The sequence below is a fragment of the Dasypus novemcinctus genome, chromosome 19 (genome assembly GCF_030445035.2).
Source record: "Dasypus novemcinctus isolate mDasNov1 chromosome 19, mDasNov1.1.hap2, whole genome shotgun sequence".
Lineage (NCBI taxonomy): Eukaryota > Metazoa > Chordata > Mammalia > Cingulata > Dasypodidae > Dasypus > Dasypus novemcinctus.
This window is the reverse complement of record NC_080691.1, coordinates 5,991,774-6,019,653: the sequence shown is the minus strand read 5'-3', so window position 1 is coordinate 6,019,653 and position 27,880 is coordinate 5,991,774. Positions and strand designations below refer to the sequence as shown.

Here is a 27,880-nt window from a genome sequence, read left to right as displayed (position 1 = left end):
TCATTTTCTCCTAATTACTGTAGATTTGTAGTGAATTTTGAAGTCAGGAAGTGTGAATCCTCCAACTTTGTTCTTCAAGATTGTTTTGGTTATTCCGGTCCCCTTCCAATTCCTTATCAGTTTGAGGATGAGCTTTTCCACTTTTGCAAAAAAGACTCTGGGGGAGGAGACATAGCTTGTTGAGTTCTTGCTTCCCATGTCCAAGGTCCTGGGTTCAATCCCCAGTACTTCCTTGTAACAATTTGATATTATTTATGAATTCCAAAAAAGATGTGGATTATGTTCATGAACTGGTCTGTTCCTGGTTATGATACCCTTTGACTGCATTAAATTCAAAGGTTTTACATTTACTTGATTAAATCAAGACTAGGGCTTTGATTCAACCATGTCAGTAGGGCATGACTCAGGGTTGAGCCCCTGTGCCCTTGCTAGGCTGTATAAACGGACACTCACAAAGATGCACAGAAGAAGGTACTTGGAAGAGGAGAGAATTTGGTCATTTCAGTCCTGCCATGTGACAGAAAGGAGAAGGCTCACAAACAAGCTCTCTAGCCTATAGCTGAGATCAGAAGAAGCTGGGTCCACTGAACCTTAAGAGGAAGAGGAAGGCTGAACCCTCACAGAGACTGGCAGTCAACTTGCTTCAACACGATGGCCACAGACTTTGGTGAGAAAATACCTCTTATGGTACCTTGAGTGGGACTCTTTAGGGCCTTGTAACTGTAAGCTTTTACCTCAAATAAATACCCTGTATAAAAGCCAACGATTTCTAGTGACTTGTATCAGCATCCCTTTTGGCAGACTAATACTCCTTAAAAAAAAGAGACTGGAATTTTATATATAGGGATTGTATTGAGTCTATAGATCCCTGCAGGCAGTATTGACATGTTAATATTAAGTCTTCCAGGGAAGTGAATGTGGCTCACCTGATAGAGCATCTGCTTACCATATGGAAGGTCCAGGGTTCAATACCCAGGGCCTCCTGACCCATGGGATGAGCTGGCCCATGCTCAGATCTGCCATGCACAAGGAGTGCTGTGCCATACAGGGGCACCCCCATGTGGGAGTACCCCATGCGCAAGGAGTGTGCTCTGCAAGGAGAGCCGCCCTGCATGAAAAAAAGCGCAGCCCGCCCAGGAGTGGCGCCACACACGTGGAGAACTGATGCAGCAAGATGATGCAACAAAAGAGAGACAACAGTTTCCTAGTGCTGCTGAGGGTGCAAGCGGACACAGAAGAACACACAGCGAGTGGACAGAGAGAGCAGACGATGGGGGGGTGGGGAAGGGGAGAGAAATAAATCTTTTTAAAAAAATCTTCCAATCTATGAATATGGAATGTCTTTCCATCTATTTACGTCGTGTTTAATATCTTTCAGCAATGTTTTGTAGTTTTCAGTACCTTCATGATTAAATTTATTCCTAGGTAATTTTTTCTTTTAGTTGCTATTGTATAGCAAATTGCATTCTTGATTTCTTTTTCAGATCGTTCATTACTGCTGTATGGAAACCTAGCTGAATCTTGTGTTTATCTTGTATCCTGTAACTTTGCTGAATTTGCTTATTAGTTCTAATAGCTTTTTTATGGATTCTTTGGGATTTTCTAGGTACAGAATCATGTCATCTATGAATAGAGATTTAGTTTCTTCCTCTTAAATTTGGATGCTGTTTCTTTTTCTTGCCTGATTCCCTTGGATAGAACTTTACGTTGAATAATAGTGATGATAGTAGGCATCCTTGACTTGTTCCTTATATTGGTGGGAATGCTTTCAGTCTTTCACCATGGAGTATGTTTGTTGTGGATTTTTCATGTGACCTTTATTATATGGAGAAAATTCTCTTTTAATCTTGGTTTCCTGAGTGTTTTTGTAATGAAAGGATGTTGGATTTGACAAATGCCTTTGTGAATCAACTTAGGTGATCATGTGTTTTTTCCCCTTCATTCTATTAATGCGGTGTATCACATTGATTTAATTTTTTTTATGTTGAACCAGGCTTACATTCTTAGAATAAATCCCACTTGGTCATTGTGGATAATCCTTTTAATATACTGTTGGATTCAGTTTGCAAGTATTTTGTTGAGGATTTTTGCATCTTTATCGTAACAGATATTAGTCTGGAATTTTTTGTGGTTGTGTTGTCTTTCTCTGGTTTTGGTATCAGGGTAATGGTGGACTCATGGAATGAATTAGGAAGTATTCCTTCTTGTATTTTTGGAAGAGTTGGAGAAAGATTGGTATTTTTTAAATGGTAGAGTTTGGCAGTGAAGCCATTTGGTTCTGGACTTTCGTTTGTTGGGAGGTGTTTTCTGTTTCAATCTCATTACTTGTTATATATCTGTTGAGGTGGTTTATTATTGAGTCAGTGGAGGTTGCATGTTTCTAGGAATTTGTTCATTTCCTCATTTATCTAGTTTGTTGACATACAACCGTTCATAGTATTTTCTTATAATCCTTTCTGTTTCTGTGAGATAGTTAGTAATGCCCCCACTTTGATTCTTTATTTTAGTTATTTGTGTCCCTTCTCTTTTTTTCTTGTCAGTCTGACTAAAGATTTTTTAATCTTTAAAAAAAAAACAACTTTTGGCTTCATTTGTTTTCTGAATTTTTACATTCTCTAGTTTGTTTATGTTTACACTAATTTTTACTCTTTCATTTCTTCTGTTAACTTCAGGTGTAATTTGCTCTTTTTTCCTAGTTTCTTTAGGTGTGAAGTTGGGTTATTGACTGTGGTCTTCCCCCTCCAATTGATAAAAGATTTACATTTTATTTTTTTATAAATGTCTTTATTTTTATTTGGTACAATTTAATTAAGTAAAAGCCTTCTATTTCAAAAGGTTACATACTGTATGATCACATTTTTATAACATTCTTTTAAAAATTATTTTTGTTTGTTTAGTTTTGTTTTCTTCTTTTTTATTATAGGCATTTAGAGCTAGAAATTGCCCTCTGAGGGGAGTGGATATAGCTCAGTGTTTGAGCACTTAACTTTCCATGCATGAGGTCCTGGTTGAATCCCCAGTACCTCCTAAAAAAATTTCCTTTGAGTACTGTGTTTACTGCACCCCACAAATTTATCTATCTATCCATCCATCCCTCCATCCATCCATTCCCCCCCCCCCAAATCATCTGCTCTCTGTGTCCATTCACTGTGTGTGTTCTTCTTTGTCCACTTGGATTCTTGTCAGTGGCACTAGGAATCTGTCTCTCTCTCTCTTTTTTTAAAGATTTATTTATTTATTTATTTCTCTCCCCTTACTCCCCCCACCCCGGTTGCTGTTCTCTGTGTCCATTTGCTGTGTCATCTTTGTCTGCTTCTTTTGTCAGTGGCATGGGAATCTGTGTTTCTTTTTTGCTGCGTCATCTTGTGTCATTTCTCCGTGTGGGCAGTGCCATTCCTGGGCAGGCTGCACTTTCTTTCGCGCTGGGCGGCTCTCCTTACGGGGCGCACTCCTTGCGCATGGGGCTCCCCTACGTGGGGGACACCCCTGCGTGGCAGGGCACTCCTTGCGTGCATCAGCACTGTGCGTGGGCCAGCTCCACACGGGTCAAGGAAGCCTGGGGTTTGAACTGAGGACCTCCCATGTGGTAGATGGACGCCCTAACCACTGGGCCAAGTCTGCCGCCCCCTAATTAACTTTAGTTCTCTGTATATGAATTCCTTTAGCTAATTAAACACATTGACAGTTGATTTAAAATCTTTGTGTGCAGTTGCTCAGGGATGGTTTCTGGTGAAATCTTTTTTTCTTCTGAATGTATCATACTTTCCTGTGTTTTTATGTGTTTTATAATGTTTTCTTGAGAACTGGACAGTATTATGCTGCTGAAACTCAAAATCTAGTACTTCCATTTCTTTGAGATTGCTAGGGTATTTTGTTGTTGCTGAGGGCTGAGCCGCAATTTATAACTTGCCTGAACTATTTCTGTTCTCAAACAGGAAGTGGAAAGAGAAAAGAGAAAAAATAAAAAGAGGTACTGCCTTTTAAGACTCCTTTGCCTCTTTTGCCTAAAAGGGATTGAAACAGTGACCAGTTTCAGAGCTGCCCTCCATCCCACCCCTACCCCAAGTGATCTAAAGTAGCTGATCAAAAGCAGTCATCATCAATCAGACCACCTGGAATTTAGAAGACTAAGCCCTTATTGTCCTCCTTGGCACCAGCAGACTGCACCAGGAACTCAGGCTGCAGTCCCCACTGCTACCTGCTGCTCAGTTGAGGAATGAGGGCCATTGCATAGAAGGTGAAATTTTCCAGCATTTAACCCAGATTACCAGCCACTTCATCCAGCTCTTCATTGGATTCTCCAGGTGTTCCAGTAGTCTTCAGAGTTCTAAAATATTTGATTCAGACAGTTCCTGCCAGTTCAATAGTTGTTTTGTTGGAAAGTTTGCTTTCTGGAGCTTCCTACTCAGCCATCTGCCCACAGTCGTCCTCTTATGCTCAGTTTAATTTTATTTTCATATTTTTGGGCTGAATAATTTATTGGCCAGCCAATGCATTGTGCAGATGTGTGTTCTAACCCCATGGCCTGACTATGGAGGTACAGGAGATTGAATTCTAGACCACATACATGGGAAGCAGGCACTCAACAACGGAGTTACACTTGCTCCCTTGTGAGAGTTTTTAAGAATGTGTTATATATATTTTTAATAGTTTCTTTATCAAGTATATATATATCTAATGACTGTATTACAGCATTACTTTTCAAAGTGTGGTCTCTGGGCCCATAGAGATTGCTGAGACTCTTTGAAGGAGTCCATAAGGTCAAACCTATTTCATAATGATATTAAGACTTTTTTTTTATGTTCATATTTGTACTGATAGCAATGATGGTTAAAATTGTTGGTGTCTTTTTTTAAAAAAATATTCTTCTAATTCTAAAGGAAAAAATATTTTACTTGCACTTAACAACCTAGGACTTGTGTTCAGATTATCTTGGATAATTTCTGTAATTTCAACCATTTCCAGTTTACTTTGCTTAGGGATTAACTGTCTTTTTTCCTTCTTTATTTTCTTTTAAATGTTACATTCAAAAAATATGAGGTCCCCATTTACCTCCCACCCCCCTAACCCCACTCCTCCCATATCAACAACCTCTTCCATCATCGTGGCACATTCGCTGCACCTGGTGAATACATTTTGGAGCACTGCTGCACCACATGGACAATGGTCTACATTGTAGTTTACACTCTCCCCCAGTCTACCCAGTAGGCCATGGCAGGACACACAATGTCCAGCATCTGTCCCTGCAGCACCACCCAGGACAACTCTAAATCCTGAAAATGTCCCCACATCATATCTCTTCTTCCCTCTTCCTACCATTAGCAGCTACCATGGCCACTTTCTCCACATCAATCCTATAATTTCTTCCATTGCTAATCACAATAGTTCCCCAGCAGAATACCAGTAAGTCACTCTAATCCATACTCTATTCCTTCATCCTGTGGACCCTGGATGGTTATGTCCAGTCCCCCTCTACATCAAGAGGGAGCTCAGATTCCACATGGATAATGGATGCAATTCTCAGTTGTAGGCACTCTTGGCTCCCTGGTGTGGTGGTTGACCTTCTTCACCTTCCTGTTAGCTGGCATGGGTAAGTCCAGTAAACCTGAGGGTAGGAGTTGCATGTCTGCTGAGGCTCAGGGTCTGGCTGTCACATGGACAGTCTAGAGATTCAGGTCTCTTGAGTATACACCAACCCCAATGCCAAAAATTGTTGGTGTCTTAACATAAATCAACCCCCGGCGTGGGACATGACTCCCGGGGTTGAGCCTCCCTGACACCAAGGCATTAATATTCAGCACCAACCAGCAATGGAAATGACCTTCACTAAAGGAGGAAACATTAAATACAAGAGTTCCTATGGCGGTGGAGGGGGGGCAGAGAAGGGGAGAGAAAAACTATACCTAAAAAAAGAGTTCCTACAGCTGAGTAGTTTCAAAATGAGTCGGCAGGTTATTCTAGAGGTTACACTTATGCATGTCTCAGGCAGATCTCATTAACTGCCACTGTGAACAAAGCCTCCAATAGGCTTGCTTCTTTGGGCTCTGGAGCCATCTAGACACTACAGGAGAGGAACACAACCCCATGAAATCAGCACCATGTCAGTGGTCCCTACCTTGGAATATATAACAACCTGTTCCGCAATTGAACAGAGTTAGACTCATTTGTAATTTCCCTACATGATTCTTCTACCCATTTTATTTGAGCTTATAATTAGCACTATACCTATTAAATATATGTCTCATGAAGTGGGGACTTGAATTATAATCATTATAGTGGTTATTATAATCATTATAGTGGTTATTAAATGGCATCTTATTATAGTTTAATTTGCATTTCCCTAATAAATAATGATGCTGGCCATCATTTCATGGTCTTACTAAAAAGAAACCATTCCTATCATTTTTTATTTTTTAGATTTTTATTTATTTCTCCCCTGTCCCATTCTCCCCATTGTCTGCTCTCTCTGTCCATTTATTGTGTGTTCTTCTGTGTCTGCTTGTATTCTCATTAGGCAGCTCCAGGGACAAATCCTGGGACCTTTCAGACTGGAAGAAAGGCAGTTACTCTCTTGTGTCACCTCAGCTCCCTGTTCTGCTATGTCGTCTTCTTTTCTCTCCTCTGTCTCTTGTTGTGTCATCCTGCTACTCCAGCTCTCAGCGTCGACAGGCACTCCTGTGCGGGGCAGCTTTCTCGTGCTGGGCACCATTCCCATGCAGGGCGGCACTCTGGGCCAGCTCACTGCATGGGCCAACTTGCCCTCACCAGGAGGCCCCGGGCATCAAACTCTGGACCTCCTGTATGGTAGATGGGAGCCCAGTTGGTTGAGCCACATCCATTTCCCAGCCATTCCTATAATTTGATCAAATATATTCAAAGCCTTTGTCATTTTTTTAGTTGGGTTATCTGTCATCTGTTATTGAGTTGTAAAAGTTTTTTATAGAAGTTCTGATTAAAGTTCTTTACCAGAAAATGCTTTGCAAATATTTTCTCCCGCTCTGTGGCTTGTTATTTCATTGCCCAATAGTGTTTTTTTTGTTTTTGTTTTTGTTTAACCCTTAATGGGAAGTTATTTTATTTTATTTTTTAAATGTTACATTTAAAAAAATGAGGTCCCCATGATGGGAGGTTGTTAGCATATTACTTTACAGAATGTGGATGTGACTTTACAGAATGTGGATGTGGGCTCCTACCACTTGGGAGGTCCCCGCTTTGTTTCCCAGTGCCTCCTGGAGAGGAAGGGCAGGACAGTGAGATGATGTGGTGCGCTGGGGCAGCAAGCTGACACAATGGTATGATGCAACAGGAGACATGGGGGAAAACATGATGAGAGAATCAAGAAAGTGGGGAGCAGAGATGGCTCAGGTGATTGGACGCCTCCCTCTCACATGGGAGGTCCTGGGTTCGGTTCCTGGTGTCTCCTAGAGGAGGGAGGATGAGCAGACAATGAAGAGACACAGCAAATGCAAACAACAAGGGGCTGGGGAGAAATTAATAAAACTAATCTTTAAAATGTATATATGTTTTAAATATTTTTGCCTACACTAATCTCCATAGTTCAGTTGTGTTTTTGACAAAATATCACCAATATTAACATCTTGTAAAATTAACATGCGTGTGTTCTGTTTCAGAGGAAAATATTCTTATATATATGCTATTAAACATATCCATTTTTCACAGGAGGGTTCACTATGCTGACGAGGGTTCACAGTGGTTTAAAGGAAAAGTCTGAGACCATATATATCACAAGAAGGAAAGCCAGTGGTGCTTCGTGAAGTGCAAAAGTTTCAAATATTGTTTTATAGTATACTTCATCAGGAATGTAGAAGCCTTACCACCACTTGGTTACCTTTACCCTGTCGTTTATGTTACAGTTGTATTCAGTGTTACACCTACATGTATTGAAAGCCCATTAGAGAATGTTATGGTGTTTGTTTTTAACCTACGAATATACTTTAAAGAACTTAAGAGGAGAAGATGTTTTCCATTTCTGTAGTTCTTCATTCTTGAATTTCCAGCTTTCTCTCTCCCTTCAGTCTGAGGATCTTCCTGTAGTAATTTTTTTAGAAAAAATCTGTTGGCCTTCAATGCTTAGTTTTCCTTCATCAGAAAATGTCTTTATTTCATAGTCATTCAGGATGGATATTTAAGCTAAATGTAGAATTCTGGATTAACAGGTTGTAATGATTTGAAGCTTTATACACTAGGAAAATATGTTCTTAAGGTTAATACATTCCTGTGCATGTGGACCCATTGTAAGTTGGGTATTTTGGTTAGTAGGATCCTAAGTTAGGATGTGGCCTACAGGGAGCAGATGTGGCTGCTTCCCACATGGGAGGTCCTGGGTTCAATCCCTGGTACCTCTTAAAAACAAAAGCAAAAAACAAACAAATGAAACAGCTAACTCAGGGGAGCCAATGTGGCTCAGTAGTTGAGCGCTGGCGGCCCATATACGAGATCCTGGGTTCAATCTCCAGCCATGTTACCTCAAAAAAAAAAAAAGAAAATGTGGCCCTTCTCATTCAGGGTGGGTCTTAATCCCCTTACTGGAGTCTTTTATAAGAGAATGAAGTTCAGACAAAGAGAGAGAAAGCCATGGAAGCAATAACCTGAAAGCAGTGAAACCTAGAAAAGAAGGGCGCAATCAGTACATTTATGTGCCTTGTCTTGTGACCTGGTAGTAGTACAGGATTGCTGGTAGCTAGTTTTAGGAAGAAAGCATCACTTTAACACCTTGATTTGGACATTTTTCTCAACTTCAAAACTGTAAGCTTGTAAAACTGACCCATTTCATGTTATCTGCATTTTGGCAGCCCAGCAAACCAGAACAGATTTTGGTACCAGGAAATTGGGGTTTGCAATTGCAAATACCAAAAATGTGGGAACGGCTTTATAAATGGGTAAGGCATAGATTCTGGAAGAATTTTGAGGTGCTTGATAGAATGCTATGAAGACACTTGGTAGAAATATGGACGCTAAAGGTACTTAGAAATGAATGTGTCTTTGCAAGCTGGAAGAAAGCTGATCCTTGTTTTAAGGTGGCAGAGAACTTGACAAAATTCAGTGCTGATGTCAGATGGAAGATAGAATTTGCAAGTGATGAGCTTTGGATATTTAGCTTAGGAGCTTTCCAAACTAAATGTGGAAAATGCCTGGTTTCTTCTTGCAGTTTATAGGAAAGTATGAGAAGAAAGGGATAATAAGCTGAGAACTGAACTGGGCACAGAGAAACCAGAAATTGATGGTTTAGAAAATTCTAAGTCTCTGGAGAATATGTCCCCGAGAATAGCGCTCAATATGAGAGTTTAAGTGAACTTGAAATCAGTTAGCCATTTCAGTGCAAGTAAGGATTGGAGATTCCTATCCAGGAATGATCTGCGGAAAATCCTATCTGATGGTTGGGACCCCTGTGTACTACATGCAAAACCAAGTTTTTCCGCGGGATCTGTATGAATGGAACCACTGCCAACCTGCGCTACAGTTGGCAGAAAAGGGACAGATTGAAGGAAAAAAGACTTCGAAGGCGGAACCATGGATTCTGAGGTCTGCATTAAAGACATCTTCTCAGACCAAGAGCGTGGACCCACCCATGTATATTGAAAGAATGAGGATGCCCTGGAGCTTGGAGAGGGCAGGCCTTCTGCCCTGTTGTTCAGGAAGAACGTTTGCCCTGGTTTCTCAGATGCCTGCAGGATTGCAGAGCCTGGCTGTCACCCCAGTTTATATTGAGGGTGGAGCCTATTGTCTGAGCTCCTCCCTGATGCTTAAGGAGGGTGGAACTGAGAGCCTGGCCATCACCCCAGTGCTTGAAGATGATAGAGCCTGTCTTCCTTCCAATTTCACCCTTTGGAAATAGGAATTTTTTTCTTGTGACTGTTCCTTCATTGTGTATTGGAAGCAGGTAACTTGTTCTCTAAGTTTCACAGTTCTACAGCTGGAGGGGAATTGTGCTTCAGGACAGACCATTACCTGTAATTGATTTTGGTGATACTTTGTACTTAATATTGTTACTGAAATGATTTAGGGCTTTGGGGATATTATGATGGAATAACTGTATTTTGCATTGGACATGAGTATGTGTTTTGGTATCCAGAGTGTGGGGTGTAATGGTATGGAGCTGTGTGTACCCCAGGAAAGTATGTGTGTAAAGTTAATCCATTCCTGTGGTTGTTGACCCGTTGTAATTTGGCTTTTTGGTGGTAGATCTCAATTTAAGATGTGACCCTCCTCATTCAGAGTGGGTCTTAATCCCCTCAGTGGAGTCCTTTATAAGACAATGAAATTCAGACAGAGAAGAAGCCACAGAAGCAAGAATGTGAAAGCAGCAAAACCTGGAAGAAGAGGGAAAGACAAGCAGATGTCACCATGTGCCTTATTGTGCCATGTGCCATGTGACAGAAGAGTCCAGGATCCCTGACAGCTGTCTTTGGGAATAAAGCATTGCCTGATGATGACTTGATTTGGACATTTTCTCAGCTTCAAAACTGTAAGCCTTTACATTAATAAATTCCCATTGTTAAAAGTTGACCTACTTCATGGTATCTGCATTTTGGCAGCCGAGCAAAGTAGAACATGGGTTGTTCCTTTCATTACTTGAAAATTGATGTGCTCTTTCCTTCTGTATGGTTTCTAATGAGAAATTTGCTTTCATTTGAATTGCTATTCTCTGTAAGTGATACATTCTCTCTCACTTTCTAGCAGCTTGTTGTATGTTTGAACCTGGATTTTGTTTATCTGGCTTTGGGTTCCCTGAGCTTTTCATTTTCAAATCTGTAGGTTTATATCTTTTGTCAAATTTGGGAATCATTCAGCTGTTATTTCTTGAAACCTTTTTTTTTTTTTTTTAACCTCACTTTTTATTTTTTCTTTCTGTGACTTCTATAACATGAATGTTAGACCTTTTGGTACTGTTTTGTAGGTTTGCACTGTTCATTTTTAAGTCTTTTTCTCTCTGTTGTTCAAAATGGATTGTTTTTGTTTTCTGAGCTCAAGTTGACTGACTCTTCTTAACGTCTGTGGTGTACTATATATGGTCACATTTCTTTTTGATGATATTCTGAGGTTGTTAAATATGAGTATGTGTTTTCTTGTCCTTTCAGGAGATTTGGAGACAGAAATCCACCTTGTTCCAAAGTCCAGTCACATTTCTAAAACCTAAATCTGGTTATGTCAATCCTTTTCCTATAAAATCTGTCATGGATAACTTGGACAAGAAGAAAGAGTCTGGCCGTGTTAATCGCAGTCCGTCATGCCTCCCCTCGTGGGCTTTAATCCAGTCCCTGTGCCAATCCCTGTTACCCTGTTTCTGAAATGTTTGTAACACCTCAACCCTTAGCGGTTTTTTCTTCCTGTATCTTAGGTACATTTGCATGTGTGCATTTATGTGTCCTATTTCTTAAAAGTCAACTCAGGCTTTACCTCTTTCATGGAGCCTAACAACATTCTCCCATAGAATGGTGCTCTCACTGTTTGTTACCCATATTGTACCCCTTCTTCAGTTGTTTTATCTATTTTAATACTTCAGTTTCATTTGTGGACATACAAGTTTGCAGCCATCTGCAAATCTAAGCAGTTTTTGAGGATATTGTTTTGTTTTTCTATTGCTCCCTCTTCTTCTAGTGCCAGATACATTAGAGGTTTAGAGGATTTAAAATCTCATGTCACAATTCTTATTTGTTGTGTAAATGGAAAGGTAGAAGAATGCACAAAGACATTTTCTCCCAGAAAGTATATGCAAAGATGGGAACATGTGTTAATTGGCATTCTTATAACATGCTATGATGATGATAATAACCATCAATGTGCTCAGGCTATACACTTATTTCCCATATGACACAGGGATAACTGCTTAAGGTTTACCAGGATTGTGCTCTTACAGGAGTCATTATCATTTGAAGATTTATCTGTGGACTTCACTCAGAAGGAATGGCAGCTACTGGACCCCTATCAGAAAGACTTATACAAAGATGTCATGTTGGAGAACTATAGCAGCCTAGTATCACTGGGTAAGAAAAGCTGCTCAGAATACCTGAGATTGTGCCCAATAAGTTACTTTTTATTTCCTAGTTGATGAGAGCTGTTGGTGCCTCTGAAATATTTAATGTATTTGGACGTAATTTAGATGAGGAAAGTTTCTTGGACTATGACACTAGAGAAAATTATTTCGATCTCATATTCCAATAACAAGTCTTAACTACAGTGTACAGGTTTGGAACCAAGTGGTGAAGGTGGTAGTAGTACTGTTGTGACTGATTCTATGGCACATACTGTTCTAAATTTTTTATATATGCTCATTTATTTAATCATCAGAGCTGTCCTGCTTGGCTATTATTATCCTCTTATCCTGATGAGGAAATTGAGGATGGGGAGGTTAATTTTTCCAAGGACTGACAGCTGGTAAATGAGAGTCTGGATTTGAACCCAGGCTCTGAAGTGTTTAATCATTTGGGACTTGAATTATAGAAATCAAAGGTTCTTTGTCCTATTAGCCATCAGGAAGACTATTACTCTACTTTTTTTTCTTCCTCTCTCCCTCCCCCAACCCTGCTGTTTTTGCTATCTGTGTCCATTCACTGTGGATCTTTTGTATCTCTCTTTTTGTCTTCTCATCTTTCTCCTCTAGGATTCACCAGGATTTGAACCTGGGGACCTCTGATGTGGAGAGAGGTTCCCTGTCAATTGCGCCACCTCAGTTCCTGGTCTCTGCTGCACTTCACCTTGACTCTCCCCTTCATCTCTCTTTTGTTGCATCATCATCTTGCTGCGTGACTCACTTGCGCGGGCACTGGCTAACTGTGCGGACATTCAGCTTGCTACACAGGCACTGGTTCACCACATGGGCTCTTGTGCAGGACTCGACTGGCCGTATGGGCACTGACTCACTACGTGGGCACTCGTGGGCACTGGGCTCACCATGCAGGCACTACCGTGGGCATTCGGCTTACTGCGCGGGCTCTCAGCTCACCTCGCGGGTACTTGGCTCACCGCGTGGGCACTCGCCTCACCACGGGGGCACTCGGCTTGCTGCGCAGGCACCCACATGGGCACTCAGCTTGCCACGCGGGCACTCGGCTCGCCATGTGGGCACTAGCTTGCCGCACAGGCACGCTTTCTCTTCTTTTTCACCAGTAGGTCCCTGGAATCCAAAATTCCAGAAAATTACTCTGGAATCCAACCTGGGTCCTCCCATATGGTAGATAGAAGCCTTATCACTTGAGCCACTTCTGCTTCCCTATTACTGTACTTTTGAAAATTACTCTGTTGAGATATAAATGGATGACTTGACTGGGCCATCTCTGATGCTAAATCTTGCTTATTCTTCAGAACCCCTAAAGACCAAGCAGTTGGGTCCAAATCCTTTGTGATTTCCCATAAACAGGGTATGAAGTTATGAAACCAGATGTGATCTTTAAGTTGGAACATGGAGAAGAGCCATGGATAGATGGAGAAATTCCAGGTTCAGAATCTCCAGGTGAGTGTATGAGAACAAGGCAGATGGGAGAAGGTGGAAATACAATCTCATTGTGTTCACGATGGGTTGATTCTCTGAAATGGGCTCAGGAGAGGTTGTTGTTTTTTTTTTTAATTTAAATCTTTGGCAGTAATTTAGAACAATTGACATGAGCTACTTAGGGAAATCACACTAGATTATGGATCATAGATCAACTTGTAGGCAATGGAAAGGCATTTGTCTTTATTCTAATAATTTTAAATAAAAGTAAAATTATATACATTTTACAAGTTCATCTGACCACTTAATAGAGGATGTAATTGTAAGCACAGAAACCAATTAGAAAGATGTTTCATCGAGATGATATAATGCATTAGTCTACAATATAGAAAATGCTGGAGAGAGTTGGAGTGATTTGGGCTATACCACAAATGACCAAATATTAAGCAATCCCATTTTTCTAAAGAGAAAATATTAAATTTTTGAGGTCATAGAGATGAAAATGTCAAATCTGTACTTAATTACTTTAGTAATGTGGTAGTAATATAAAATCAGTAAGTTTAATTTACAGATGGTCCTTTTTCTGCTTTCACATTCCTTGATACTATTTTATTCAAACTCTTCATATACATCTCAAAATTAGTGTGTTTTTAATGGAGTCTTGATTTTAATCTCCAAACTTCTTTTTCCCTCATTCTTCCCCAACTCACTAACATCATAATCCACCACCTTGTTCAAACCATTCTTGATTTTTTCCCTTTCCTCTATTTCCTCACATCAATTCCATCAGTAAATCTTATTGATTCTACCTCTAAAATATCATACATTGCCAACCAGAATTGTGAATTTTCCCTGAACTTATTGCCCTTAATTGATATTTAAATCCTCAAAAAGTTTTTCTTATTACTGATTCTTTTATATCTGTGCGTATGACTTCACAAAAAATTTGCAATTACAGATTGCTATTTAAAAAGCAAGTGTTTCAAAGAGTGCTTAAAATTTAACAATAACAATGTTATAAAAGTGAAGATAATGAAAATAAAACTATTAATAAATGACAACTGAACTGTTAAAATATTTGAAGAATGGGCCCTTGTCTTGGAATGTTTTCATGGATTTTGAAAGTTTTATACCTGAAAAGTGTAGATGAATGATGATGTCCTTTGAAAATATGTAAAGTAACTTTCTTGTTAATGTTGAAGATATGTTTGGCAAATTTAAATAAAACTTTGAGAAGATGTTGCCTGGGGGAATAGTATATGACATCTTTCCCACCTTTCAATCTTGAAATTACTTGAGCCAATTACTTTATCAAATCTGTTCATTTTCTTCGTAATAGTTACACTATGTATAGTTGAGGTTTTTTTTCTTCCATATTATTTGTTTATTCTTTAACTTTGTTATTAGAACACAAGTTTCATAATGGCAAGGGCTTACCTGTCTTGTTCTCTTGTGTGTCTCCAGTGCCTCGCATGTTGCCTGGAACCTAATAGATACTCAGTAGGTATTGCTGAGTGAGTGAATTTATCCCTCAGAACATTGGATCGATGCTTCTTTGCTTTCATGTATTTTTCATTCTCTCCCCACTTGACAAACATATTTGTACACAACCAAAGATGATTTAATCTACTGTTAGTTCCCTGTTTGTGTTTTCAGTATTTCTTTTATTTTTCAGTACCTAGAGGATAAGCATTATACTTGGGATTCATTTCATACTAGGAAACTAAGCCTTAAAAAGCAGGAAACCCTTCAACATAGCATTTCTGTTTGTTTTTTTTAATACTATGAACTCAACCATAGGATTCACTGGTTTTTTGTTTTCTTTGTAGAAGAAATCTGGCAAGTAGATGGTCACATGATGTGGCACCAGGATAACCAAGTCATGCTTAAAAATATGAAAAGAGGTCATGAATATGATGCAGTTGGGAAAAAATTCAATCTGAGTATGAATTTTGTTCCTTTAAGGAAATCAACCAAGGAAGGTGGCTTAGATGGAATAATTTTAAAACGTCATTTAGATTTAGTTATTCCAAAACCAGATTATGGAAAACTAGAACCAGATGACTTTAATGTATTTGATAAATTATTTCTTCATACCAAGCCTGAGGAAACTGATACTTGGTTAAAATACTATGAATGTGATAAATATGAGAAAGCCATCTACAAGAAGTCACAGATTGTTATATGTCACAGAACCCATTTAGGGGAGAAACTGTATGAATGCAGTGAATGTAGAAAACGCTTCAGCAAGAAATCAAGTCTTATGAAACATCAAAGCAGACATATAAGAGAAATAGCCTATGGCTGTGGTAAATGTGGCAAGACATTTCCCCAGAAGTCACAGTTTATTACACATCATAGAACTCATACAGGAGAGAAACCCTATGACTGTAGCCAATGTGGGAAAGCCTTCTCCCAAAAGTCACAGTTAACATCACATAAGAGGATCCATACAGGAGAAAAACCCTATGAATGTGGTGAATGTGGGAAAGCCTTTTCCCGGAAATCACATCTTATATCACATTGGAGGACACACACAGGAGAAAAACCTTATGAATGCAATGATTGTGGGAGAGCCTTCAGTGAAAAGTCAAATCTCATTAATCATCAGAGAATTCATACAGGAGAGAAACCTTTTCAGTGTAGGGAATGTGGGAAAGCTTTCAGCAGGAAGTCACAACTCATTACACATCACAGGACACACACAGGAACCAAACCTTATGGATGTAGTGATTGTAGAAAAGCCTTCTTTGAGAAGTCAGAGCTCAGTAGACACCAGACAATTCATACTGGAGAGAAACCCTATGAATGCAGTGAATGTCGGAAAGCATTTAGAGAGAGATCAAGTCTCATTAATCATCAGAGAACCCATACAGGAGAGAAACCCCATGGATGCATTCAATGTGGGAAAGCCTTCTCTCAGAAGTCACATCTTATATCACATTATATGACACACACAGGAGAGAAACCTTTTGTTTGCAGTAAATGTGGGAAAGCCTTCAGTAGGAAGTCCCAACTTGTTAGGCACCAGAGAACTCATACTGGAGAAAAACCCTATGAATGCAGTGAATGTGGGAAAGCTTTCAGTGAAAAATTAAGTCTCACTAATCACCAGAGAATTCATACAGGAGAAAAACCTTATGTATGCACTGAATGTGGTAAAGCCTTTTGTCAGAAGTCACATCTCATATCCCATCAGAGGACTCATACAGGAGAGAAACCCTATGAATGCAGTGAATGTGGTAAAGCCTTTGGTGAGAAGTCAAGTCTCGCCACTCATCAAAGGACTCATACAGGAGAAAAACCCTATGAATGCAGGGACTGTGAAAAAGCCTTCTCTCAGAAGTCACAACTCAATACTCACCAGAGGATTCACACAGGGGAGAAACCATATGTGTGCAGTCTTTGTAGGAAAGCTTTCTTTGAGAAATCAGAACTAATTAGACATCAGAGAACCCATACGGGAGAAAAACCCTATGAATGCAATGAATGTAGAAAAGCCTTCAGGGAGAAGTCAAGTCTCATTAATCATCACAGAATACATACAGGAGAAAAACCCTTTGAGTGCAGTGAATGTGGCAAAGCCTTCTCTCGGAAGTCACACCTCATACCACATCAGAGGACACATACAGGTGAGAAACCCTATGGATGCAGTGAATGTAAAAAGGCCTTTTCTCAGAAGTCACAGCTTGTTAATCATCAGAGAATTCATACAGGAGAGAAACCTTTTCAGTGTAGTCAGTGTGCAAAAGCCTTCTCCCAAAAGTCACAGCTCATTAATCATCAGAGAATTCATACAGTGAAGAAATCCTAGTAATGCAAGTAATATGAATCTTTGACAGAGATCATACCTCATTGTACTTTTAAAAATGCAGTTATGGTAAATTTTTCTGATAATAGTCACAGGCTTACATATATAGAAAAAAACTTTGTGTACAAATTCTATAATTAAAGTTATGTAGGCAAAACTTCCAGCTGATAAAATTTTTAAATATCAGAATTTGTGAAGAGAAAGAACCAATAAATGGGTTCTACGAAAGGAAGCCTATGAAAGATTTCAAAAACCTTTCAAACCATAGTCAAACCTCATATAGTAGAAAATTCACAGCAAAGAGAAATCCTGTGAATTCAGAGGTCAAATCTCATTAGCTATTGGAAATATTCCCACCGGGGAATAGACTCTGGTGCTGTGAATAACGGAAAACCCCATGAATACAGCAACTGAGGCAAGCTTTTGATCAAGAAATGACAACTTATGGTACTTAAGACAATGCCCTTAGGAATGAAATGCTATAAAATACTAAATATGGAACAGTTTTCAGCAAGTAATCTAGTTATATATTGAAGAATTCATATTGTAGAGAAATCTCACAATTTAAAGGCATTGGAAACATTCGCCCCTTGGATATAATGCTATAAGGAAAGCCATACATTGTTATAAACATGGGTGTCAAAAACTAGTCAATTCTTAGTGGTTGACACTTGATCCCTCCCAAGTATTAAGTTTTAAAAATATGTGAATGAATTGAGAGTCATTGAAACAAACATCTGAATATAAATGTCTTAGTATTTATGGCTTATTTTCTTGTGCCATGTTTCATGTTTTGGAACTGCATATGATAATTTAATGTAATTGAGAGGATGAAATGCATATGCCTTAAGAGTGCCTCTAATTTCTGTTAAGGCATATTACATACCACTGGTTTTTCTACTTTAACAATATTATAAAAATGGTAACTGTGGAGCAGTTGTAGCTCAGTGGTTTGAGTGCCTGCTTCCCAAGCAGGAGGTCCTGGGTTCAATCCATGGTCCCTCCTTAAAAAAAAAAAAAAAAAACTGATAACATAGCTTAATGCTAAGAAAGTAGCCTAAGTTATAACACTAATCTCTTTCCCTTATTGTTTCTTGGTGTATTTAAGAGGTCTATTGTTATTGATCTTTTATTCAGTAGTAGAAGCCAACATTATATAAGGTCTTTTGCATCCTCAGAGTCTTAGATTCAATATAAAACTCCTATTAATATGTTTGCAAGAGCAAGTGCCATAGAACAGCAATACTGATGATGCTTGATAGTGAGCCAAAAAAAAAAAAAAGGTGTGTGAACCATATTACTCATCACTCAAACTAAATGACAGAAATTAGTGCTGTGCTACATCTTTTTCTCTTTAGTGAGATACCTCCATATGTTCAAATATATAAACCTTAATTGCTATGTAACCCCAAGTACAATTTGTATTTTAATTTACTATGATGAAATATGGATATTGTATACTGCTTCATGGTTTCATAAAATACCTTGTGAAAAACTAGGTGGAGAAGGCAATGGGTGTAACTCAGTGGTTAAGAACCTGCTTTCCATGTTTGAGGTCCCAGATTCAATCCCCCATACCTCCTTAAAAAAAAAAAAAAAGAAAATCAGATGGAGAATTTGGGGATGAGAAATATATTTTTGACGTACTCAAGGAAGCCATATATTTTGCTGTCTAGCAAATTCCTGTAATTACTGGACAGGCATTAGGAAACAAGATTTTTGTCATTTCATCATTTGAAATATTTGCTTTTGACTTTCCTTTATTGGCTTCGTCATCCACATGGAAAACTTCCCATCGGGAGATTACCATTATATAAGCCTGCTTCCCTTTGAAAAGGCATGATGTGTTCCTTAACTTAGTGAGAATTTGGTTGTATTCTTTCTACAATGGTGCTTGTTAAAATCAACAAGAATGTTTACATAGTGATGCAATTTAGAAAAGTCCTACAGTGAGCCTGATTCCAAATAAAAATCAAGGCTTCTTTTCCCTCATGCACAGGTTGTTGTGTGGGCATGGTTTATTCCACCTTTGATTGCAGTGCTATTTTTTCCCTTTAGTTACCAGTATTGCAACATTTTGGAAAGTTTTTGAATCAGCATACCAGAATTTCAATAGCCAGATATCCTTGTTCTTTCTACATGGTAGTGTAAGAAGAATCCAGCTTTCCAATTTTTTATTCATACTCAGACTTATGGACTTCCTTATTTTTCTTCCTAATACCCCAAAATCATTTTACCAGATGGGGGAAACATACCTCAATAAATGACCAAATAGTTACAGAATAATATTCTTTTTTCTACTTCATTTTTCCACTTTTTTTTTTCATCCATCATTAATCTCTTCCCTAACCGAAGAGCTAGAGATTTAATACCAACAGCAAAGTTTTTGTTGGCTTGTTTTATTTTTATGGGATTAGTGTTGTTACAAGGTAGGGCTGATACTGACAATGTAGAAGTCTAATTTATCAGAATATTTAATGCTGAACCCAGTCTGTAGCACCCACTGGTAACTCCAGTGTTCTGACATGTCAGGAGAGGGCTCTGATTCTGAAATTAGAGATTCTTAATGTCAGATTTTGAAATTTACTTTGGTAAACTGCAAAGACGTTTCCTCATAATTTCCCTCATTGATTCCTACCACAAATCACACGTCAAGAAGAAATCGAGTTTTAAAGTTAGGAGATATTTAGGATTCCATGAAACACAATGTTACACTGAGTTAGAATACTAAGTGAAGTCAATATAGGACCTATCACCTTTTCTTATTCCTTTTCACTACACAGGTTTTTCCACTAAGCTGGAATTATGCACAGTTCTAGAGAAGACAATTTACATTGTATTTGTTTTATTGAGTAATGGGTTTTTTGGAGGCTCCAGTCTAAATTTTGAGACCAGTTTAAGGGGTGCCTTTTTCTCATCCTAGCTTTGTGGGCTCTTGATAATGTCTGACACATTATCTCTTTGTTGCATGGATATGTTCCAGATACTTTAGTTTCAAGAGCATCACTTGTAGAACTCTGAGATGAAATGAACCCAAAAAATACCATATTTATCCAACAATATCTTTATTCAGTAGCAGAATAGATCAGTAGGCATTTGGAATCTACCCTTAAGTCCTCAATGCTTTGGTCATTTATTCCAGAAATATTAAGTCTTTAGTTGTCATATTCATTAGGCTTGTTAATGTACGAGTGTGATACCATTGAACTTTCCAGTGTCTATCATCTAGACCTGGCCTAAATACTTAGAAACGTATTTGTGACTTTGTAGCAACATACATTTTTTTTGTGCTTTCACTCTTCCTCTTTAGTCCCCTTTCCACACTTGCATGTAGTGATAATTTTTTAATGCAATTTTGATTACACATTCTCCTTTTGAACTACTGTGAGGCTCATTCATTAGTGGACTTATGAAGATGTAATATCCTCATTATGGTATGCACAGACTTACACAAACCCATGCCTCTCCACCATCATTTCTGATTATCTTTCCTCCACAGTATTTTCTGGCCTCCTGTACTACAATAGTAACTTGAGATTTGTACAATCTGTCGTCTTATGCTTTTGCAAATCTGCAGTGACTGAAAAGCCCTGTTCCTTCATAATAATGCCTATCCAGCTTATAGAAACTTGTACATATATTTCTCACTGTAATAATATAATCATTGCCTGTTTTTACTTTTCTACTAGAAAGCGTCTTGAAAGCTGGTACTCTTATTTGTCGATATAATTTTAGCAGCTTGAAGCTGCAGTATTTAAATTTGGGTGCTGTTGGTGTCTGTGTTTTCTACCACATGAAGCATGGTCTGTAATGAGAAAGAAGAATGAAGTTTTCATGGAAGCAGAGTTAAGAAACAATCTTTACTATGTTCCAGTATCTGATTCTTGTCTGTCTTGATGTCCAGCTTCATTTCTGCCCTATTCATAACTTGATTGTTGAATTCTGTGAGATACCCCCAAATATCCTTCTAATAAATTCCCATTTTTTGCTTCAACTGGTTCAAGTTGTATTTGTTACTTAAAACTAAAATACTTAGCTACTTACAACTAAAATAAAATAATAAAGGCACTGTCACAAGGTGAGTTCTCTGGACGAAGATACTGAGATGGGGGTACTGGGTGTTTATTGTGGGTCAATACCTGTGAAATGTTCGGAGAATAGGAAAAGATTGAGCAGAAGTCAGTCTACATTGGTCAAGTCAGGAAGGAGCTGTGGAGCAAGTATTCATCAGAGTGTTTCTTATCAGAACAGTTGGTCGTGCTTTTATACCCCCACCCCTTCATTGCTCAGTCACTTGTGGTAGTCCCTGGGAAAGGAGCAAACTTGGTTGAAGCAGCTCTTTTCAGCTGAGGAAGCTGATTGGAGGGTGCCTTCTGACCACTTCCCTGCAGCTGAGCAGCAAGTCCTTCCTCAGAGGGATCTGTGTGGTCCATTTTTTTGTCCACCTCAGTCTACCCTTTCCACTGCTTAGATCCACTTTCCTTATCACATTTGGGAACTTCTTTAGGATTTTGGTGGGCATATTTCTGAAGGGAAACTAAAAGAGATTAGAGGGACAAACTACATTCCCTACCACTGCAGTTCGTTTCTCCTATTACCCATTCTAGATTCTTTTACTCAGTTACCACCTTTGCTGGCATCTGTGGCTCCCAGATCCTTATTCCAACAGGGTTTGATTCCTGGTCACCATGCCCTTCTCAGACTAAGGTTGCTGAGCCCATCCATTTGTCATTACAATTGGATATGGAAGTCCCAAGACCTTGATGGCACCCTTGAGTTCTACATGTTACTTCTTGCCCTATTGTGTGTAATAGCAACCCTACCTCCTATGGTCAGTGTCAAATACCATTGCTAAGATGGCAACTCCTCTTACTTGCTGGTCCCTGGACACAAGGAGCACAAAGTACTGAGGTCATAGCTGTAACCTAATGTTCAGTAGAGCACTTGCTCTGTCCCTGTTGACCAGTGTGCTCCATTTGGGGATAAGTACCTCCGACCCCACAGAGCCCAGAGTTGTGGGTATGAGAAGACAGTTCCCAGAGTCGTTAGTAATGGCAGTAGGTGGACCCATTCCAGCTTCCACACAGTGGTATTCAGACACTATTCTTTTTTAGGGACTCAGTACCATATAAAAGCCTTTCATCCACTTCATATATATCATTCTGAAAAATCACCCTGCTCTCACAGAACATCTCTTCTGAGTTCAGGATTTAGCTGCCCCTACATTAGGCCACTCCAATTCTCTTTCTAGCCAGTTATTTATTTATTTTATTTATTTATTTTTTAAAGATTTATTTTTATTTAATTCCCCTCCCCTTCCCCGGTTGTCTGTTTTCTGTGTCTTTTTGCTGCGTCTTGTTTCTTTGTCCGCTTCTGTTGTCGTCAGCGGCACGGGAAGTGTGGGCGGCGCCATTCCTCGGCAGGCTGCTCCCTCCTTCGCGCTGGGCGGCTCTCCTTATGGGTGCACTCCTTGCGCGTGGGGCTCCCCTACGCGGGGGACACCCCTGTGTAGCACAGCACTCCTTGCACGCATCAGCTCTGCGCATGGGCCAGCTCCACACGGGTCAAGGAGGCCCGGGGCTTGAACCGCGGACCTCCCATGTGGTAGACGGACGCCCTAACCACTGGGCCAAAGTCCGTTTCCCCCAGTTATTTATAGATGGTGAGTTTTGTAATATATCCAGTGGATCGTTTATCATGGACATATTCTTGCACTCCCTTTGCTGTAAAGTGGATTCCCTGGTCTGATGCATTGTTACATGAGATCCCATACTTGTCATTTACTTTGTAAGCCTTTGGATAGTGGTACTGACTGAGGCCCTCTGGATAGCAAAGGAACACACATGCCTGAATATGTGTCTTCCTGTGAGAACAAACCACTGACCTTTGGGTTAACAAGTCAACTTGACACCAAGTGTAGGTTGAACTCCTTGAGGAATGGTGCCAAATTGGGAGCTCAGCCTTGGTGTCTTGCAATATCTAAATCATCCCCAGGAAATGAGACTCCATACTCTTAGAACTGTGCCACCGTAGTTTACTTCTTTGATAGGTCCTTCATGCCAGCAACACAATGGCTGGGGACAGGCCATATTTTATTACCTACTTAGTCATTGTGGCTTTTCCATGGAGGGTGCTCTCTGATGAACATTAACATGTGATACAAAAATACAACTTATGCTACCTCCCATATGTCCTCCCACATTCCTCTATTATAGACCTTATTTCTAATCTAGCAATCTTTTTCTAGCCCCTGACCAAGACAGTCAGTGCCACCCATGAATCCATATATATTCACACTTCAGGCCACTACGCTTTCCACGTAAAGTAGAAATCTAAGTGCATCTTCCAAAGCTCCTCCCATACGAAAGAATATCCTGTCACTGTTTTTCCTTTTTTTAAAAATTTTTTTATCTTTTTCTCTCCCCTTCCCCACCTTCCTTGTTGTCTGCTCTCTGTATCCATTTGCTGTGTGTTCTTCTCCGTCCACTTGTATTCTTGTCAGTGGCACTGGGAATCTGTGTTTCTTTGTTGCATCATCTTGCTGTGTCAGCTCTCCGTGTGTGGCACCCTGGGCAGGCTGAACTTTTTTCACACTGGGTGGCTCTCCTTACGGGGCTCGCTCCTTGCTCGTGGGGCTCCCCTATGTGGGGGACACTCCTGCATGGCACAGCACTCCTTGCTCACATCAGCACTGCACATGGGCCAGCTCATCACACAGGTCAAGAGGCCCTGGGTTTGAACCCTGAACTTCCCATGTGGTAGGTGGATGCTCTATCTGTTGAGCCAAATCTGCTTCGCTTGTCACTGTTTTTCAAGGCCACCCCCAAGTGCAACTGTAGTGCAGCCACCATACATTTTTAGTTTGCACCCACATAATGAGTTGACCCATTCGTAAACAAAGCTCAGGCTTTTTTCCTCCTGCTTTAGCTTGTTGCACAGGGTCTCCCAAACATGTAAATGCATGAAATGAAGGAGTAGTCCTGGAGTTCATGGGGTCAGGGCTACCTGCTCATGCAGTTTGTGTGGCCCTGTTATCCTGATGATACTTGATCCTGGATGTACCATTTGCATCTTCCAGTGGATTCTTGCTGGATCTGACTATGTCTTGGGGGTCTGACATGAACCAGTTCATCATGGTATTTTTTGGCTACATGGTCACTTGGTTACCATGGTTAAGTATTTCATCTCTCCCAGAGCCCAATTATATGCTAGAAATTGTTTTCCATAGGACATACCAACTGCAAGATGGATGCTCTTGCTGCAGAACTGCAAGGGCCTGCATTGTGATTCTCCCATTGGACATATTTTTACAAACTACACGGCTTCTTTTCCCATCCCTGATACTTCCAGCACCATAGGATCTCCTAGATCATATGTACCAAGTATCTGGGTTGCTTTTTATTGAAGTCTGGACCTGCTGCAGAGCCCTTTGTTTCTCAAGTTCACACTAAGAACTGACAGCCTTTATTATACCAAAGCAGTATCACCAGATGAGGACTAGACTACTCCCAGAACGCTAAGAGGCTCTTTAGGCATTGTGCTTTTTCCTTTGTGGAAAAACATTCACTGTGATATAATTTGATACTTATTTTGGGCAGGATGTTCCTGCATACCCCTAAGCACTACATTCCTAAAACTTCTATGGATTTGGAGCTTGCTGAATCTTCATAGTGTTTATCTCCCATCCTCTGGAGGGCATGTGTCTTGACAAGCCGACAACATGCTCCTTCCTGATCAGCATGATGTCATCAATCTAATGGATCAATGTGGTGTTGTATTGGATATCTTTTCATTATGTTATAGCAGAGGTTGGGAATATTAATATTGTCTTGTGGCAAACCTGTAAATGTTTATCATTGTCTATTTTATGGGTATTATCCAGTTTATTTCATATGAATGCAAACATTTACTGAACCTCTTGTGATTGGGATATAAAAGGATGCGTTTGCCATATCAGTTGTGTATATCATGTATCTGAGGCCATATTAATTTCCTTTAATGGAGATACTCTATCTAGTAGTGGCTGTGACTGGGACTATTTAGTTGAACTTTTATTTGTCATTCTCCAGTATCCATCTTACTTCTACAGGGGCCAGACTGAATTAACCAGAGACATGGGGAAGTGGGGGAGAACCACCATTCCTGAATCCTTTAGCTCGTTAAGGATGACTATAATCCCTGTTATCCTTTCAGGCGTGCAATCATTTTGATTTACTATCTTGTGGTTTGGGGCTTCTGCTTGGACTTTTGCACTGTGAAGCTCTTACCACACAGGCCAAGGACTCAGTGCCACATATACCAATCATTTTTTATATTGGGGAAATGACCATTAGGAAGGCTTATGGATGAAGTAAACCAAACTTTGACTAGAAGTGTTTATTACCTGGCTTCCATATTTCCCCCAACTGTAACAGGATGGCTGTGTTGACGTTTTTGTGTGTCCATGTTTCAGTGTTATCTCAGACCATTAAACAGTCCTCATATCTGGACATTCCCCTTCCCCTGGGTACAGTTGCCCAAGTAAATCATGACAGGTTTTTTAGGGGAATGACTGAAGGAATCATCAACTTGTATATTTACTGTGGTGTTATCCCTGAAAAGTGACTCAGATCTTAAAATGGGGCAGAGAATTCGTCTTTATGTTTGGATGACCAACCTCAGCTGCCTAATCATCCATCCTTGATTTCTTTTGCTGGTACAAGCTGAGTGTTATGCTTGATAGCTGGTACATTAATTTTATTACGTGGGACATCATGCTCTATTAACCATCTCCATAACTCTAGTGGGTTAGATCCCAGCTGCCACTCTGACCTAGGGGGTTATTATATTAGTTGCAACTCCCTGACTTCTGGCAGTTAAGTATGCCACCTGACCCTAGTCTTTCACGATCCTATAATCTCTATTGCTTAGTGATCCCAGTTTGGCAAGGGCCTCTCCTACCCTAAGAGCTGGCCTATGAGGAAGAGCCATCTGCACTTTAGTGGTACTGATGCCATTTTGGCTAGTGCACTCTTCGTTGCTTTGTGAAGTCTGTATCCTCTGGTTCTTTGTGAAGCCTAAGCATCTGGTGGGCCTTCTGATGTACAGCGCATTCCAACATGCCGACTTTCCTGAGGCTCTTAATCCCCTCCTCCATCTTCATGGCAATTCTAGCATTTCACCTTTGCTTAGTGTGGGCCCTCATCATTTTCTTGTTTGTAGGAGTCATCCTAGTAGTGAGTCTGCACCATCTCTTGGGGTCTTTACTGTAGGGTCTTAGTTTCCTAGGGCTGCCATAACAAAGTACCACAAACTGGGTGCTTAAAAGAACAGAAGTCTATTCTCTTATAGCTCAGTAGACTAGATATCCAAAATCAAGGTGTCAGCAGTGTTGGTTTCTGCTGGAGGCCCTGAGGGAGAAACCATCCCATGCCTCTTTCTTAGTTTCTGGTTGTTGCCAGCAATCTTTGGCATTTCTTGGCTTCTAGTCACATCACTCCAATCTATGCCTCCATATTTACATCCCCTTCTCTGTGTGTATGTGTATTCTTTCCTCTTATAGAGATGCCAGTCATTGAATTAGGTCCCACCCTATATCCAGGATGATTTCATGTCAAGATCCTTTACTAATTACACCTGCAAAGACTCTATTTTCAAATAAGGTCAAAATCTGAAGTTCCAAGTAGATATGAATTGGAGGAGGACTCTATTTGGCCCACTATACTAGGGTTGATTTCAGCATCTCAGGAAAGCACACTCAAATCACTGAACTTTTCTCTATGCAATTTTATGTTTCAGCCCCCTTGATCACCAAGCACCTTCTGAATCAAGGACCACATACACTTCTCCAGCTCTTGGTGGCATATGTTGGCTAGATGCTACAGTTCTTGGATATATAGTTCCTTCCCTTCCTTACCAGGCACAGAACCTCCCCAGCTAGGTTTTGCTGTGACTTAACCCTGGATAGAGTCCCAATGTCCAGAACAGGAGGTGAGAACAGATCCTGAGGGCTCTTGCCTTGCCTGGGAGCTCCCCTCTACAGTATCTTACAGAATAGGAGGAATGCTGGTTCTTACTAGGGAGTTAGAGACTTCTTCTGCTGGCTCATAAGGTTCAGAGGAATCTGGAGAGGCAAAATATTCAGAATCATCTGCTGTTAATTGTCTCTGTCTCATGTGTCAAGGTCCCATGTTTTTCCTGTCAGCACCCTGATTGCCTTGACTGGGCATTTAGTCTTCTTTGAAGTTCAGCCATCCTACTGTAGTTCCTATGCTTAGTCCTCCACTTTCTCTACCCTGCCATTGCAGGAGATGAGAGCTTTGTATGCAAAGAGGTCTTATAGCTTTCACATCTAGATTTCCATTTCTTAATACTTACACTCAACTGCTGTTCCTTACCTTTCTCTAGAGCATCAATGGCATTATCAAAAGCCACCCCAAATCCTGACATCCTTTTATCTTCTATTTCCTCCATAAATCTCAAACCCCTTATTTATATTAACATTGGTGAAAGCCTCAATTGAACCACTTCTCATGCTAGGGACTGTGTGTGTTCCTCCAACCACAGTGATGGTTTTTAAATTGCCAACTGGGTAATAAGTGATCCCACTCCAAAACCCCATTTCATCATTTGCTCTCTTG

General features: G+C 40.0%; 1 protein-coding gene across 15 annotated transcripts in view; it reads left to right on the top strand.

The window, feature by feature from the left end:
- The window catches only part of ZNF84 (zinc finger protein 84), a 48,288-nt gene extending 27,033 nt beyond the window's left edge, over window positions 1-21,255 (top strand). For 11 of the 15 annotated variants that reach the window (XM_071209715.1, XM_058281138.2, XM_012531036.4 and 8 more), the window contains 3 exons: window positions 11,879-12,005; window positions 13,379-13,471; window positions 15,280-21,255. In XM_071209715.1, coding sequence (XP_071065816.1) covers window positions 11,972-12,005; window positions 13,379-13,471; window positions 15,280-17,264 — 2,112 coding nt within the window. In that variant the 5' untranslated portion in view covers window positions 11,879-11,971 and the 3' untranslated portion in view covers window positions 17,265-21,255. Of the gene's footprint in view, window positions 1-1,842; window positions 10,487-11,878; window positions 12,006-12,635; window positions 12,699-13,323; window positions 13,472-15,279 lie in introns of those variants that run through there. The other 4 variants (XM_058281139.2, XM_058281140.2, XM_058281142.2 and 1 more) reach the window with 4 other exon arrangements.
- The last annotated feature ends 6,625 nt before the right edge of the window (window positions 21,256-27,880 follow it).